Source organism: Lycorma delicatula, chromosome 4 (genome assembly GCF_047948215.1).
Source record: "Lycorma delicatula isolate Av1 chromosome 4, ASM4794821v1, whole genome shotgun sequence".
In the NCBI taxonomy this organism is placed as follows: domain Eukaryota; kingdom Metazoa; phylum Arthropoda; class Insecta; order Hemiptera; family Fulgoridae; genus Lycorma; species Lycorma delicatula.
The window spans coordinates 3,173,472-3,191,434 of NC_134458.1; the positions used below are offsets into that span (position 1 = coordinate 3,173,472).

The window sequence follows — 17,963 nt, forward strand, 5'->3', positions numbered from 1 at the left end:
ATAACTCTTCTTTTATCTATATTTCACGCCTTCCTACTTAAAATATGAAAACCTTTTTTTAATTTAGAATTATCAAATGCTTTTCAAAAATTCACAAAAGCCATGTAACTGCTTTCTTCAACCGTTTAAAACTAATCCAAATGGTTAAAATTGCTTTTCGTATTCACAGACTTTTGCTGAATACACATCTGCCTTCACGTAGTAGACATCTACCTCTAGTCCTATTCTTCTAAAGATTATTCTAGTTATTAATTTGGAAGTATATGATTTGTTCAATTTATAGTTTGGCAATTCTCACATTTATCAGCTGTATTTTCGAGAACCGTTTAACAACTACAGCGCTCCTCCTTAAATTAAGTTTAGATCTCAGTGTTATTTAGTGCATTTGTAATTTTTTCAATGCACTACTATTAGAATCAGAATAATTGGTGAATTTTGCTACAAATCTTTAACAATTAAATCTTTTTCTACAAGATTTGAGACTTTGAGAACAACCAGTCAAAATATACTAGTGATAATGGAAAAATCAGATAATATATTTTTGTTTAATCTAATATAGACATTATCTTTAATCTAGTAAATAGTTGACCACCTTATTCACAGTGTGATATCATTAGCAAAATAAAAGAAATTATATTATTTCATTCAAAATATAATGCAGATACAAACAACATTGTTTAAACTTTTTGCATTATTTATCATAATACCTCCTACAAAGAGAAAGGAATGAGACAATCCTGTGATGATGAGTAAATAGTAAATAATGGATGCCATCATAATAAAATGAATTGATTATAACCATCAAAATATTTATTTTTTAATAATTAAAATCACTCAAATGTTTGAAAGAATGTACTTTTTTTGTCATATTAATTAATAAAACGTTATATAGTAATGCTGTAATGCAGAAGTAACTGCATTTCCGTAGTGAAAAAATTTCATTTTTTAATCAAAAATTTACTAAAAAAACTATACATACATAACAAAAAAACAACAAATTAATCGAGTCAATCTATAATGTACGTATTAAATCCACCACCGCAACAGAAAATGATAGCCAGAATTCACTTTTTCCACACATTCTATTTGTTACATCTTGTCAATAAATAAAATTTCCTTAACTTAATTCATTGCTTCACAGACCAGTCTGTCAATGAAAGATATTTTTTATTAATATATAAATGCATACAAACTAAACTTTTTAAACCGTATTTTAACAAGTAACCAACAATCTGACTTCAGGTTCATTATTTTATACACATACACACCTATTTTTACAGTTAATATTCCTCATTTCAGTATTGTAACGTATATTCACTAATATACCTCACTGGCAGTTTAATGTAATTGCAGATGACTGAAATAAAGCCATCAAAAGTGAATTTAATTTAGCAAATATTATCCAAAAATAAATTGTCTCTTCAACAAAAAGGAAAGATCTCACTTCCTTTCAAACATGATACAAATAGATATTTTAGATCTAAACAGGTGATACGCGGAATACTCTCAAAAGTGCCAGGAGGGGGAAGGGATTAGAGCATATACCTGATATTAAAAAAATGAACAGAAATGTAATTATTTATTTAGGTTATGTAATATGAGATTGTGAGTAAATAAAAAAGCTACTGTTGATTTAACACTATTTTTAGTCACACATTGTCTTTTATATCTTTCCTTTCACTAATTAATAAAATAATAATAATTAATAAAATTTGTAATTTATTTTTTCCATCTAATTATGTCAATTTTTAGTACTACTTGTACAGTTAAAATAATCTTATTTTACATGTAGATTTGAAAACATTTTCTCATAAGTCAAACATTTAATTATGAGGCTGAATCAAATATAAATAGTTATTCAAATATTTTTTTAATAAATTTATTGATTAATAATACACACAATTCACATCTTCATCATTTCTCTATATAGTCTCCTGCACGATCTATACGCTTTTGGCAATGATTTGGAAGCTTGAATACTCCTTTTTCATAAAAAGTTTGAGGATGAGTCGTTAGTTAACCGATTGTGTACACGTTCCTAGACATCTTCATTGCATCTTTGTTTCCCTCCAAGTGATTCTTTCAAGAGCGCAAACAAAAAATAGTCACAGGGGAACAAATCTGGACTGTAGGGAAGTTGGTCGAGGGTTTCCCAGAGAATTTCTTCAATTTTTCTTTTGTCAAAATCATAGTGAGTGGCCTGGCGTTATGAAGTATGACATCTCTGATGGGCATACCCCATCTTTTGTTGACTGTAGCAGCTGATAATAGTATGCTGCATTCACCACTAGTTGATTGTGGAGAAAATGAATGATTAAAACTCCCCTTGAATAAAAAAAAAATCATTGCAAGAATTTTTCAGCTGACAGACAGGTTTTGGCATTCACTGGGCAGCCCTCATCATTCCTTACTTGCCATTTTTGACTCCAGAGCATAATGATGGACCCATGTCTCATCACATGTGCTGACGCGCCTCAAAAAATTGTCTCCTTGCTGATCAATTCAGAAGTCTCTCAGAGATCTCCAACCTGACCTGTCTTTGACCTCCGACAACCTCGGAACCCATCAAGCACTAATTTTTCTAAAGCCAAGATGATCAGTGATAATTGATTGAACACTCCCGTAGCTGATACCCACTTCCGATGCGATTTCTTGAACAGTGAACTGGTGATCACCTTCAATAAGTTCTCGACCAGCACAGATGTTGGCGACTGAGACTTGATCTTAGGTATCAATCACGACTTTTGTTTCCAACACATTTTTGTCTGGCCCACGTATATACTCGGTTCTGGGGCAATGCAGTGTTCATAAACTGTACTTTTAAACAAGTTAAAATTTCTGTGGGTCAAATGCCTTCATTAGTTAAAAACTTTGCGATTGTGATTGTACGTTGTGACAGATGATGGAACCTCTTGTTCACTTATAGCTGTATTGACAACAGAACAGAGCGGTGGAGCTAACCAAGCTGATTCCCCCTTTCTAACACACCAAACATTAACCCCTCACTCCGCCACCCAGCTCGGAACTGCTTACCGCATAGAATAGCAAAATTACCTTTTAAATTTGATTTACTCTCATAGAAAACTTAATTCTTACCACGATTTTCCAATATGAATGATCAGAGTAGCCTTTAAACAGAACATTTTGAATGTTAAGAACAAAATTCAGAACCGGTCACAACTAAATGATTAAAACACTACCTGTTACCAAATTTTTACATTATATACAAAACTTTTCTGACTGTCTTCTGTGCCTTTTTTGGATTTCCTAGTCCACTACCTGCAGAACATGGCAGAAACCACGATGGAAAATATAGAATTTTATACTTTCATCTAATATCACACAAAAAGTCCTGGGCAAAGCTGTAAACTGTATTCCCTGACAGCAGTTTGTCTTACAAAGTAGCACTTCAAAAATAATAGTATATGAAACCATCAAGAGCCATACTTAACTAGCCGGTTTCTGTAGACTGTCTGGATTATGTGTTGCTGGATAAAGTTAAGATGGGATCGTCGCACGCTGATGGCATTTAGTAACCAAAGATCATTAGAGTAAAAAAAAAATGCTGAATTTAAACATTTTTGTTATTTTGATTTTAAACCTTTCAAATTTTAATTTAATTTTAAAATTAAATTAAATGATTTAATTTTTTAATTTTGAAGTATTATGAATGCATATGCAAATTTTAGAATAAATTTTTTTGAAAAGAATTATATTAATTAATACTATTTTACTTATATTAAAAGAATTATAGAATTCAATACCAACTGAAGATGCAGGATGCCGCAAAAATCGATTTTTGGAAATTAATAAGGTAAGTTTTAACTTATTTAATTACAGAGTTCTATATACATACATGTACATTACAGATCACAAAGTCATGCCACAACTTAATAATATACCTTACGTATAATTTTTCCATATAGAAGCGTAATAAACAAAATTATAATTTGAAATAGTAGTGATAATAATATGACTAAATAATAATTAAAACCTTGAACTGCATTCTACTGAAAGTGTTATCACTGAAATATTTATCATCCGTACTACTGATTGTTGTTCTTGATCTCACCTGAAAGTTTTAATAAAGTATTTGTCTTCTTTGGAGGTAACAAACATATTGCAAACATACAAAATCTTTTAAAAAATGTTCTTTTCAACATATTTAAAATAATTTAAAAATTATTACATTTATTCTCAATGCATATGTATGAAATAAATCAGTTAACATTACTTGAATTCATTTATGGACATTAATAAGGGCTGATCATCCTAATACTCTATTTTTAAATTATTCCAAACATTTAAATATGACTGGGGGAAGGTAGTAAAGTTTTAATATGTTTACAAATAAATTTCTGACCCTGAAGAAAAAAGTACCTTCTAAAAATAAAAAAAAAAAAAAATCGGTTCAAAAATAATGAATAGTTTTTATTTCAAAACAATAATACTTCCTTTCTGTTAATGCTTTTAAAATTCATGACCTGAAGTAAAATACTAATTAGTAATTATAGAAAAATGTATTTATACTGTCTCTGTAAACAAAAGTATACCATTCTTCTTTTTTGTAAATGCTCACATGCAGATATATATATATATATATATATATATATATATATATATATATATATATATATATACATTAAATTGTTTATGTACTTGCACCACTGCTCAGACCGGCCCACAGTAAACTTTATATCAGGCTAAGTGTAGTACATGTACATTTTAAAATATTTTAATGCAAACAGAAATACTGAAATAAAAAACTTATTTGTGCAAAATTAGTGATATTTGAATGAATACAATACAATGATCTGATATTTGTTGATGAATATTTAAGAAACAACAATTCACCATTAAAAAATAAATTAAAACTTAAATTATGATCAGACTTACATACTCTTTTGAAATTTTTAACTATAAAATAAACAGATGAAACAACAATCATGCATTCATTTACAATAGTAAAAACATTAAAACAGAAATTAATTTTGCAAAATATATTAATTGCTAAGGAAAAATAAGACCTATAATGTATAACAGAAATGATTTAACAAATAAATGTAAAACCTAAACTTATCTTAAGTAAAATAATTCTGGCTTTATATTAATAATAAAAAACTAAACTAATTATTACTCACTGTTAATATGCAGGGATGACTTGGAGATATAAAATCCAACCCTCGATTTCCAATTCCAGTAAAACAAGTCTTGATGTTCTGCATGAACTTTCTACGAATTGCTTTTAATGAATAAACACACAGAGCACTATACTGACTCGGTTTGCTAGAGCTTTCACCTTCACGATGTTCACTTTCAGAAAACACAGCAAAAAGTACATCATCTTGAGCCGTGATGCCGAGAACTGTGGCGAGATCTGAACCTGGCTTACCGACATATCCAGCCTGAACTAAATTGTATGATCTACCACTACCGGTTATACATTCTATTGGAATTTCGGTATAAGAATAATAATTGAAGTCTTCATGACATACACGGACCAGCTTCGATACAAAAGGAGACTGACTACTATGTTTCATTTGCTGAGTAAGAAAATAGCTAAAACCTTCTGAACTAAATCCATAAATATAATGAATTGGATACCTTTCCCGGGCCAATGAATTTACAAACATTCGTGTTCCAGTAGTTACAGCAGTTTCAGCAATCATGAACATTTTATCAGGTTCTAAGCTGCGAGATGAAACTGCAGGAACCTCAGATCTATATGGTGAATTCCCTGTATATGTAACCCCAACATACATGACTTGTGTAACAGGTGGCTTTGGAGGTCCAGGGGCAATGAAGGCCACAGTTGATGCAGTCGCATTATTGGCTACAACAGCCTCTTTAACTTCCTGAAATACATGTGAAATGTTGTGGAGGTTTCTGACCAAGCAGATTCCCTGATAAACACTTCCACATGATATCAACCTAGTTGTTGAATAATCTATGACAAGGGCTTTATTTACATTATCGGTTGGTTTTTTCACGGCCGAGCTAGGACAATCAATAACTGAACATTCTGGCGCATCATCTCGCGGACCGGTCACTTCAACCATAACACGCTCTAAGTCTGGAGATAATTGGTACAATCTGTTAACTGCTCCAATATACACTCTTCCTGTATTCTTGTCAACAACAAGGTGGTTAAAACGTTCTGTAGAATCATCACCAAATGTTTTGACTATGTTACTTAAAGCTCCGGGAGTAATACTCAACATTAACCACACTAAAAGGTGCACCACACTGGGTGCCAGTACTTGCATGCTGCATCAAGCCCAAGCGGCCAGTTCACGTCATAAGTCAGTTCTGAAACAGAAAAAAAAAACACTAAATTTCAAATTAATGGTTAATTTCATTAATTGTAAATTCCAGTTTATTTTTTTAGGTTCAAATTTAATAATCAATTAAAACAAATTTAAGTAAAAACTATACTTCTAATTTTAATAATGTACCATCTACTAAAAGGATGTTATTTTGAGTTGATTAAATGTACAAATACTAAATTCATTCTATGACAACCAACTGAGTGCGTGAACAGAGAAACATAAAACAGACTAATTTCTGGGTGTTACTTTAAAAAAAATAAATAAATTACGGACTTTTTTAGTAATCCACTTAGAATTTTGTGCTACATAAATAATTCATCTCCCGGCCACAGACTAACCTGACTGATTACAGTACTATGATGATAATATGAAGCAACATTTTCATACCAGTTACTAAGAGAATGCTTCAGATTCAGATTTTAACAGAAAAGTTTTAGAACATAATGTACTGAAAATATATTGTGATTAATCTTCTTCCCTATGAAGTAAATCCCTAAAGCAGGATACCAACCGATACAAAGTAGACTTTTTCTAAACAACTATAAAATAAATTCTTTCAAACTATTACAAACTACTTAATAGGAAGTACTGATCTATGAGGTTAGTTTTCAATAATACAAACAAGTGATAATATTAGGAAATCTAGATGAGCAATCATCATCAGCAAGTATTCTTACACTTTAAAACAATATACTTAACCTAATCGAATTAGTAAAATATCCAACGAGAATTATATCAATAAATATTAAAATCTATAAAAACAAATAAGCCTATAACTATTCTGTAGCTCACAATCAAAAGGTCAAGCAGTTATAAATAATAAGTACTCATTTACAGAATGTGAAAGAAGCACATACAAAACAATTACCAATTTTTCTATATAATGCATCATTAAACAAAAATTAATTTATAAACGAAAAATAAATACAACTAATACATAATAAATAAAATAAAACATGCAACCGAAATGTAACACTGAGACATGGTAAAATACAGACACACCAACATAATTAACTACCACATTTCACACGTAACTCTAGAACCTTATTTAAATTCATGTTATACACACAAGAAGCAAAATTATTCTTTCAGTACAATTATTAAGAAAACTCTGACAGATTTAATTTGAGACTACTCAAATTAGCATCACAACTTTCAAAATAAAAAAATTAAACTTGGCTGGAATATAAATAAACAACTCTGATAAACTTAGGGGAAACCGATATGGCCAATGCAAACAATATGCAACAAACTCAATGACAAAAGACTTCTTGAACAAAGGTGTTACTCAAAAAGGAGATTTTAAATCATTTTCAGGGTAAATTAAAGGACAAGTCCTTTGTTAACTCTGCTAGCTCTTATGAACAATGAAGAATTATCTAAGTATTTTACCCTAGATCCTTAAAAATGCCACTCAAATTAGTACTAAATGCACGATTTGGTATAATCTATAACAATGAGATGACAATGAAAGTATCATAGCCAGTTTGGGCATCATACTAACAGACAAAACAATCTACGAATGAAGCATTTATGGATTATTATGATAGAAATTTTAAAATTAAATTTTATAGATAATTAATACAAGCCTAGTATAAGATAAAATAAGCCAGAAGTTTTTTTAACAAAGCAGTCAAAAAGTAGTTAAAATCTAATTTAAATTCCTAAATATAACACTAAGTAAACAAGTAGCATTTTATCATATTGTTTTTACAGAAATGAAGTCAGAAAAATATTTTATAAAACTTATCACAATTAAAGAGTTCAACAAAAAAAAAAAACATTTTAAAAATAGATATTACAAATCACTGGTTTAATTTCACTAAATCACACAATATTTGTTATTTATGAGACATAAAATACACATACTAAAAGCGTATCTTTTGAACTAAAAGGGTAATAATTATTTTAAAAAGACAAATGCAAAACAACTCAGTTGTTTGTATATTGCTTCAAAATCATACACTTCCTAGTAATAGTGCGATCATACAAATAACAAAATATAGTACAATAGTTTCAAAAGATTATATTATACAAAATATAACAGTTACATAAGAACTAAACAGTCGACTTTTTTCACTATCATTTGTATAATACAAATGAATTTAAAACCAGTAATTTAGGGAGCTATTACAAAGCATAACTATAATCTAATTACAGGCTAAAATTATAGCAAAAACATATCACAATAAAGAGGCAGAACCAGATTAAGTACAGCGACTATAAATTGAATAAAATATTACCGTCTGTTTGCTTGTATGATTAAGTGTGATTTAGTGCTGAAGTTTAAAACATTCTAATACCACGATGAATACATTGCAATTAAAAATGACACACCGTGGTTATTTTAAACATAAAGTATAATTAACAAATCTCATTTCATGCTTCTTACCAAACTCTTGGTAATGTAACTTGAAACATGAATACAATAAATAATAGCAAAAGAATAGTAAATAAATAAAAATTATTTAAACAAAAATACATGCAATTACCACATCAACCTAAAATAGGCAACAAATAATTCAAGTAACAGTTTAATGTTCTTAGATAATTATACACTAATATTTTAATAGTAAATGTGAAATAAATATTTTAAGTTAATATTGTGGAACGGAATTTTCCTTTAAACATCTATGGACAAACATCAGCTAAATAATCATAACCTTCAAAATCATTTTTACATAAAATATAAAAACGTAAAAGTAGTTTTAATTAAATAAATCTTGCATTCCTACCTTATATTTACGTTCATCCAGAAATTATAACACTGATATAACGAAATATTTCACTGAGAAAGCCAATAGGCTATCACTACAGTTTGGTGCATTAATATCATAAAGCACAGAACTTGCAAAATGTCCACCATCTGTATGCAACATATGCTGAAAAAATACATACGGAATATACATTAGTCTTTTTCAGCATTCCTGGGATAACTCTTGCAAAAACGAACAAGTCTATACGTGCAACAGGCGTCGAAAATTGCTTAATGACTCAAACAACCGATACAAATTTGACAAACCCCGGAATAAGCCCAACCTGTGAGCAGCGACCCCTCCCGCCCACTTCACAACATGGTTATATCCCTGGTTTCTTTCTTTGATTTCTTACACTAAATCACACTACAACAAATAGAACAAAAAACCTTAACACGAATCAAAAGCTACATCACCAATTTTCACTGAGAAACGGAATTACTAAGACGTTCAGACGGAAGCATTAATTTGTGACATCACTATCTACGGTCGAAAATACACAACGCCAATAACTCGTTTACGACGGATGTCATATCAAAAACTCATAAGAGAAACAAACCAGACTAACTTGTTGAATATAAAACGCTAATTTTTACGGAACCCCCAAATGCTAACTAGATGAAATGCTACATTCCACAATAACCCCAGCGCTCACGGAGCAGTCTACAGGACCTGCGGAACACTATCGATACACATTTACTCTCCACCAGCAATGGCTAGGATCAGTCAGCAGATTTCGTTATCGCTGCACCACAAACTCCAAGCTGGCTGAAGATACAGACCCTTAGATGAGTCTGCGCAAGTTAGCATGCTACTAACGTAAGAGAGGAACGCTGCAACATCGCCATTCATCTGTCTCAAGAAGTTTATTTGAAAATTCTGTTGCATTTGTTCTTATTTTACAAATGCTTAATACAACTTTCTTTTATTCATAAATGATAAGCACATAATTTTTTATGTTGTTTCACTAATTAAATTATTCCTGATTTTTTTTTTGCCCTAAATTACGATTTTAATTTTGTATTTCAATAATTCAAGCCGGACTTGTTAAAAATATATCTAAACCAATATTTTATCATGGAATTAAAAAAAAATTATTTTAAGCCCGTTTCTAATTAAATTTAATCAAGTTGTGATTAGTTTTACATATTTTTAAAATGTTTACATCACTTTATCCGTATAACTTGTGAATAAAGAATTTAAAACCGACTATTATTTTAATATTACCGTTGAAAAATAATTTAAAATTTATTATAATTCATTCCTTACGGTTTATAATTTAACAGTAAAAAGAATTTTCATAGAAAAATAAAATTAAACTGTCTGACATACTGGAGCAATTTTTAAAATATAACTTAGTTGTTAAATAGCTAAAGTATTGATAATTATTACTTTAGTAAATGTATTCTTTCTAATGACAGTGTACCTATTCTAATTCTTAAATAAATCTCGTTTTTACAATTTTTATTTCTTGTAATCATGAACAGATATAAAATTTTAACTAAAAAAAATAATCATAAACCCTATACACAATACAGTATAACCTCTTTGTCAAATGCTCATCTGAGCTCCCTTCGGAGTTAGGCTAAGGAGTGCGGACGATTAGATAACCCTACAGAGTTATTTTTGTCGGACGTGATAGATTTTTCTATCTATCTAATTTTGTCCTTATCAGTTTTTGCTTTTATTTGAAGTAGTCTTACCTTCGGTGAAACTTATAACACTTTTTGTTGTAAATATGACAGCATTTAATTCTAATCTTGCATATTATTTTGTGTGTTTAGAAAATTTAAAAGTCCTGTGGACGTTTATTGAATTTAGCTAGTTATGTAGCATTATCTTGTCATTTCTTACGATTTCTTACCGTAGGACTTGATAATTTAGTTTAATTCGCACGGGCATACAATTTTTTATTATTTATAATGATCTATAGTGTTTTATTTGTTGATTTAGTTATATGCGTCCTGCTATATGTAGATGCGCAAGCAGAGGTTGACAATGTACCTGTGGTTAAAGAACCAGGTAAGAAATCTGGTTTATTTAAAATTTTTAAATCCACCGGAATTTGTTTGTAGTAAAGCTATATTGAAGTGGTCTTAATTTAAGAGTTATGGCTGAAATTTTGTAAAGTTAGAAATCATTAATCAAGTAGTGTGAATGTGTATGTAGTGTTTTAATTTATTTTTTTGGTTATAATTTGTAAATCAGGGTATTTTTTGTTTTAAATTTATTATAGAATTCTGTGTAAATATAGTTACAAGAAGTTTGATTTTTTTCAGTTTATTGTAGTGAAACACTGACATTTATACATACAAATAAATAATATTTTTATAATTGTCTTATCATTATCTTACACTTACTGTGTATTAGTATTAAATAATAGCCATTTATTGTATCCATGTGTTGGACATTTTTTTAAATCAGTTTCAACACTACTGTTCACAGCATTGCTTCCATACACTTGCAGAATGTATTTTACTAAACATATTAAGTGATAAAACAACGTAGATCAACTAAATACTAAACATCCAAAAATAGATGTCTTAAGAGCTAAATGAAAGTTCAAAAACTCTAGAAGTTTGTTTCTCCATATTTTATTAATGTGGTTGCCTTAAAAAAAAATATAGCTAAAATTAAAAACAGCTGACGTAGTTGATTGCTGTTTTTAATAATCAATTATCAGTAAATAATTGAATTCTTACTAAACCATTTTCATTCACCTCCTGTTGTGAAAATTTTATAGTAGTGATTAGTTTATAGATATGTAATTTAAAATTTCAAAAAAACTATATTACGCTATAACAAATCATGTCAGAACTTGAGATTAGACAGACTCAATTTTGGTATACCCACAACCACTATCAGAAAGTCATTTAAATGTATCATAAGCAGTGATGGCTCGTAGCTAAAATTAGCGAGGGTGCTGCTCCAGAAAATTTTTTCTGGGCCTTTTCAAGGCCGTGGTTAAGGTTTTCTGTAAAATAAAAGTACCAAAAAAAAATCATATAATAGCTGGAAGCAGGATAATAATCTAATTCTACACTTTACTACATTCAAGAATATGGTACATTGTTTTTAAGCACAATTTGGTTTAACTGAATAAATAATAAAATGTCAATACAGATATATTTTTTAGTATTATTAGATAATAATAAAATGTCCGCTTAAAACACTATAGTCCAATGGTGCTTAAATTAAATTTTATGTACACAGGAAAAAATACATAATTAGTTTTTACTCATTACCTTTAGGTCAATCCATTTAAAGTGTCCCAAAAAAACTTAAGCTTGACCAATTCCAAAAAAAATGAAAAATTACCCTCATGTTTCCTGCATGTTTCAGGATCTTAAAACTATTTTTTTGTTTATTTAAGAAGTTTACCTGTTGTGGCCATTTTTTTATGGTGCGCACACCTATTTTTGTGATAGAAAGGATTTACAGCAAAAATCATAACTAAAAAACGATTGGTCCTGGAATGATGAAACAAAAAGCAATTTATTCATATTTTATCAAGGTAAAAGATTGGTTTATTTACCTATCTCTCTTCTCTTTATGAGAAAATTACCAATAAAGTTGAACATGAAAAATGGTGAAATTTTACTTTTGGTAATTTTTTTCAAGAGGCAGGGATGGCATACACAGTTTGAATTATTTTTTTTATATGTAGGTATATGTTAGTAGTTTTACCATAAATATTATTATTAATGGTGATATACTTATCCCTACATTTTTATGAATTTTTGAAAACTAATTTAAAAAAAAAATTCAAATTGTGGCTTCAAATAACTGATGGAGCTGGTGATAAAAATACAAATTTGCACATCTTACAGTGTTTTTATAGATGTTTGTGGCAAATAAAAAAGTGTGGTACTTACGTATTAACGCCACCGCAGCTACAGCTTTATTTAAAAACAAAGTAGTCAACCGGATTTCAGTGGAAAATGGGCCGATATAGAGTTCAACATAGATTCAAAAGTCTCTTTATTAATTTTAATAAATGGTTATTTATTTTATAAATATAATTTAACCAAACTTAACCTACGCTCGCTTCACTCGCTAACCTTGACTAATTAACAGGAGTGTTTTGATTATTTAAATAATTGCAATAATTACTCAATTTATTAAATAAATACTCAAAAAATTATGGTGTTAATTAGTCAAGTTTGCGAGTGTAGGTTAAGTTTGGTTAAATTATATTTATAAAATAAATAAATATAAATAACCATTTATTCAAATTAATAAAGAGACTGTTCATTTTCTACTGAAATCCGATTGACTACTTTGTTTTTAAATAAAGCTGTAGCTGCGGTGGCATTAATACATAAGTACCAAAGGTTTCTTGTGTATTAAACTAATAAAAAAGTTATAACCTCTCAACTATCATGAAAAACCTGTTAAAAGCAATACTATTTTGACTCACTAAATATTTGCTCCAAGGAGGTTTCTTGTCTTATAATATCAAGTCAAAATAGGGAGTGCTGCGATTCCACAGTACTTATACATGAGCCGCCACTGATCATAAGCATACATAAAGCAAGCCTGCTTTACTTAGTTCATACTTACTTTTACATTAATCAGGCTCTGGTATGATATTTTCAATGCCATGCACAGGTTTTGCATTAGGATAATTATTTCTTACATCTTTTGACTTTATTTAAGAAATTTATTCATAAATAATTCATTTTCCTGGATTACCTAGCTTATTAAAAATTGTAGAAAATGTTGTAGCCTAAAATAAACTGCACATGATGTGTTTCTCATCTTTAACCCATAATTGGATGTAATCCTCAGAATATAGCATATTAGAAATTAATGAGAAAGCAGTATGACATAAGCACAATCTTAATGAAAAATTAAGCTTTACAGAAGAAAAATTAAGATAGCATGGCCTTGACACAGTCTTAACGTTTCACAGTGTTGGTAAATCTATATTAACAACAAATAGTGGAGTTGGTATCATATTGTATAAAGATGTATCAATATTTAAATGATTGTTTGAGGAAAGCAGTAATGGTCATTAGTTTAACTGTAAACTACATTACATAAGTTACATGATCATTTCACAACACCTAGCATCTTAGGTAGTAGTGGCCTAAAAATTGAAGGGTATGACGTAAGTAGTTCCTATTATGTTTGGAATTAAATAATATCTACATCATCTTCCGTCTGTGAGCAAGCCCAAACTTCCCAGTTATTTATCATACTTTTCCTACTGTAAATTTCCAATTAATTATGCACTCTTATAGTTAGTCAAAAAAAAAATTTTTAATTTTTTTTTCCTTCAGCAAGAATAACATGTGTATAGTTCATTATTTTATATAATATACAGGATGTCGATTTTAACTGTGCCATCACTGCTGTTTTAAAACAATTAAAACAATCCTTTGCCACTATTTTAAGGTTATTAAAAAAAATTGAAATGCTTCAAATTTTTCAGTACAGCAGATGACCTTTTTTTAACCTCATTTTTCTGGAGTTTTCTTGTAAAATGGATGATAAAAATATTTTTTTTACTTTTGGAGATTTCTTTTTAAAAGAAGTTAGTTATTAATTTATCATTTAAGAGAAACAGTTGATTAAATTTTTTTTAAATTCAGTAAGCTTTATATTGGTTTTGGATGAGATAGTAAATTGCATCCTCTTGCAACACGTGGAATGCCCTAGGTAGTAGCATCTTGGAAATTAGAAACTGAAGGGCATGAAATAAGGAAAAAGTCAGTAGCCAAAGGAATTTTCCTGTCGATCACTGAAATTAAACATTAGGTACTGTCTCCTACTTCAAACATTTAAATTTCATATTCTTAGTAATAATAAAAAAGCAAGGTAAGGTTTCTATTTTAACTCCTTTTATAGATCTAAAAATTTCAGTGAAAGCTATAAATTTATATCAGTGCCCTAGATAAATTGAACATCTTTTACATGCTTTATCACATTTAATTATACCATAGTCATAGATTATTTTTATTTTATGTATAAATTAATTAATTAATGTTTCTTGTAGCTTAATTTGCATATATTGTTATGATAGGCTATAAGAATATGTTTTCATCAGTGTGATAGAAATAAAACTGCATCATAGAGATTTAAAATTTTTTTTGTCTTGAATAATTTGATGGTTTGATGTACTACTCCATTCTATTCTTTTTTGTTCTGATATCTTTGACTCTGCATGCATTCTACAACCTATGTCCAAAATTATCTGTTTCATTTTTTGCAGTCTTTGTCTTCCTTTACTGTTTTTACTCTGTCGTAGAACAAAATTCATTCCACATGACCAAATTTATAGGCCACCAACTTTGTCTTTTTACAAAATTCTACCCCAAATTGCTATCTTAACTGATAAATCCAAAAACCATCATAATTTCATTCTCTCAATCAATTTAATTTCTACATTCTCCATTTAATTTCAAAAGTTTTTTCTGTGATTTTCTGACTATGTTAGTCTTATGTTTTACTCCTGTGTATGCTATACTGTTCACAAATACTTGTAAGAATTTCTGATTCACAAATTTATTTTTGATTCCACCTGATTTCTTTTTATCATGAAGGCTATTTCAGCTTATGCTTGTCTGCTTTTGTTGACTTTCATACTTCCCTAAATGAAAAATTTGTGCGATTTTGATACATTGAGTTCTGTGTTAGCGTATTGCTCATTATTCCCTTTTCTGTCGTATGTTGTCATTTTTTTTCTTGTTTACTTTCAAACTGAATTTCACTACCAACAAATGAATACTTTGCATCTAATTCATTCCTAGTTTTAGTCAAAATAACATCAATGAACCTTAATTTTTTTTCTGTTCTGGTCTGTTATCCCAGTCTCAAAATTTATTTGTAGTTTTTTAAATGCTTTTCCCATATACTTATATTAAGAATAAAATGAGGAATTTCTGGTTTTTTTTAGCCTCTCTCCTCACCCAATGGACTAATTCAATGATTGGTTTTTTACTTTGTAGAGGCAGTTCTTGTGATGATCAAGTTGTATCTTTTTCCAGATAACTTAATCGGAAGATATTTTAAACAATATGAAGATATTCTTCTTTTTTTATATCATCATCATTGCTTAGTTTTGGATTGCAGTTCTTTAATGATGATATTATGCCTGTTGATATTCTGATATTTTAAGTACTATCACATGAAAATTCAAGAAAATTAATAGGAAATGCCCAAAAAAAAAACAATTAATAGGTAAAGTTTTGTTTATTATCAAGTTTAAAAAATAGTATGTTTTTCTATTTAGCCTCCAGAACCACCGTAAGGTATTACTTCACAGGATGAATTAGGATGATATGTATGAATATAAATGAAGTTATGTACAGCCTCAGGTCGACCATTTCTAAGATGTGTGGTTAATTGAAACCCAACCGCCAAAGAACACCAGTATCCACAATCTAGTATTCAGATCCGTATAAAAGTAACTGCCTTTACTAGCATTTGAATCTTAGAACTCTTGAGTTAAAAATCAGCTGATTTGTTATGATGAGTTCACCACTAGACCAACCCAGTGGGTTAAGTTAAAAATTATAGTACACATTCAATATTCCAGACAGCTACTCAGTGATGATCATGCTCAGTTCCAGTTCTTTTACATAATTTCTCTGCACAGTTTTTGTATTTTTTTTCAAAATGTTGATTCTTGACTTTTCATTTATTGTACAAATGCCTTTTCTCAAATTGACAGCCTCTCACCATTTTAAATAAAAATAAAACTGAAGAATGTAAAATAAAATGTATATTTTTATAAAATTTTCTTTTTAATGAAATGGACTCAAAAAATGCCAAAAATTTTTTTTTTTAAATAATCATTTACCATTATTCTTCAAGTTTTGTCTTTTTGATGTTAATAAAAAATGCAGGATTAGTAAAAGTCTTCATTTATTAATAATTTGGGACTACCTTCAAAAACTCAAAATTAAAAACAGAATTGAAAAATGTAGCTTGTAATTTACCTTGTAGGGAGGGATGGCTTTTAATTAGGCCTTTTTTTTTAAATTATGTTAAAATTTTACTATCTTAAACAGTATATTCCATTCTAAATTATCAAATACCTTTTCAGGATTATATTTTGCCCTCAAAAATTCATGTGAGGGTCATAGTTATATCTTGTGCTCTCTTGCTTTCCTGTAAATTATATTAGATACTTTCTGAAAATTGTTAAATTGCATTTTGTTTAGAATTATCTGTTGTTGGATGGTGTCCATTATTACAGGTTTTACAGTATTTTAACATAATACCTTATGTAAAAATAATTCATATGTGTATTAAGTTACTCACATGTGCTTTAATAATATTTTTAGTTAGTTAACTATCAGAAAGTGTATAGTAGATCAAGTTTTTTTTTTTTTTTACTTACACTCATGTGAATTACAGATCAGTAGTATACCACTGAACTATTAAATATGTAATATGTCATTATGATAGTGATAGAGTTATATTTCAGAATGAAAAGCAAGAAAAAAATTACAATTTTGTTTTGAAAGTATCTATTAATTTTTATAAAAAATCATGTATTACAAGTTTTTTATTTATTACTAATTTTTTAATCGTTTTTTACAAAAACATTTGTTTACAAAGAAATGTTACATTATACATCTACTTATATTACTAATTACTATATTCTTGAAGACTAAAAACTCTGTGAGAAGGATAATGCTGCATCCTTGATACAAGTGAAGATATATATATATATATGATGCAATTGAATTTAATTTTAAGTCAAATTTGGGTAATATGAAATTTATTTTCTACTGTCATCATAGCAGAAAATAGTCGCACAAAGATATGTGATAGAAAATTGAATCAAAAATAACAATGCTTTTCTAGACAACGATGGATATTCATTTTTAACCTTTAGCCAAAATTCATATAACTCTAACTTAGT

The 17,963-nt window shown here is 28.9% G+C and overlaps 2 protein-coding genes across 6 annotated transcripts in view; one reads left to right on the forward strand and one right to left on the reverse strand.

Annotated features, from left to right (window-relative positions):
* The window catches only part of PlexA (plexin A), a 201,527-nt gene extending 191,638 nt beyond the window's left edge, over positions 1–9,889 (reverse strand). Inside the window, exons 1-2 of one of the 2 annotated variants that reach the window (XM_075362153.1) lie at positions 9,065–9,889; positions 5,142–6,309 (exon numbers count right to left, since the gene is read on the reverse strand). In XM_075362153.1, the coding sequence (XP_075218268.1) occupies positions 5,142–6,266 (1,125 nt within the window). In that variant the 5' untranslated portion in view covers positions 6,267–6,309; positions 9,065–9,889. The remainder of the gene's footprint in view (positions 1–5,141; positions 6,310–9,064) is intronic. The other variant, XM_075362154.1, reaches the window with a different exon arrangement.
* Positions 9,890–10,669: 780 nt separating this feature from the next.
* Positions 10,670–17,963, forward strand: part of Ptp99A (Protein tyrosine phosphatase 99A) — a 114,716-nt gene continuing 107,422 nt past the window's right edge. For all 4 annotated transcript variants that reach the window (XM_075362156.1, XM_075362157.1, XM_075362155.1 and 1 more), the window contains exon 1: positions 10,670–11,107. In XM_075362156.1, coding sequence (XP_075218271.1) covers positions 11,008–11,107 — 100 coding nt within the window. In that variant the 5' untranslated portion in view covers positions 10,670–11,007. The remainder of the gene's footprint in view (positions 11,108–17,963) is intronic.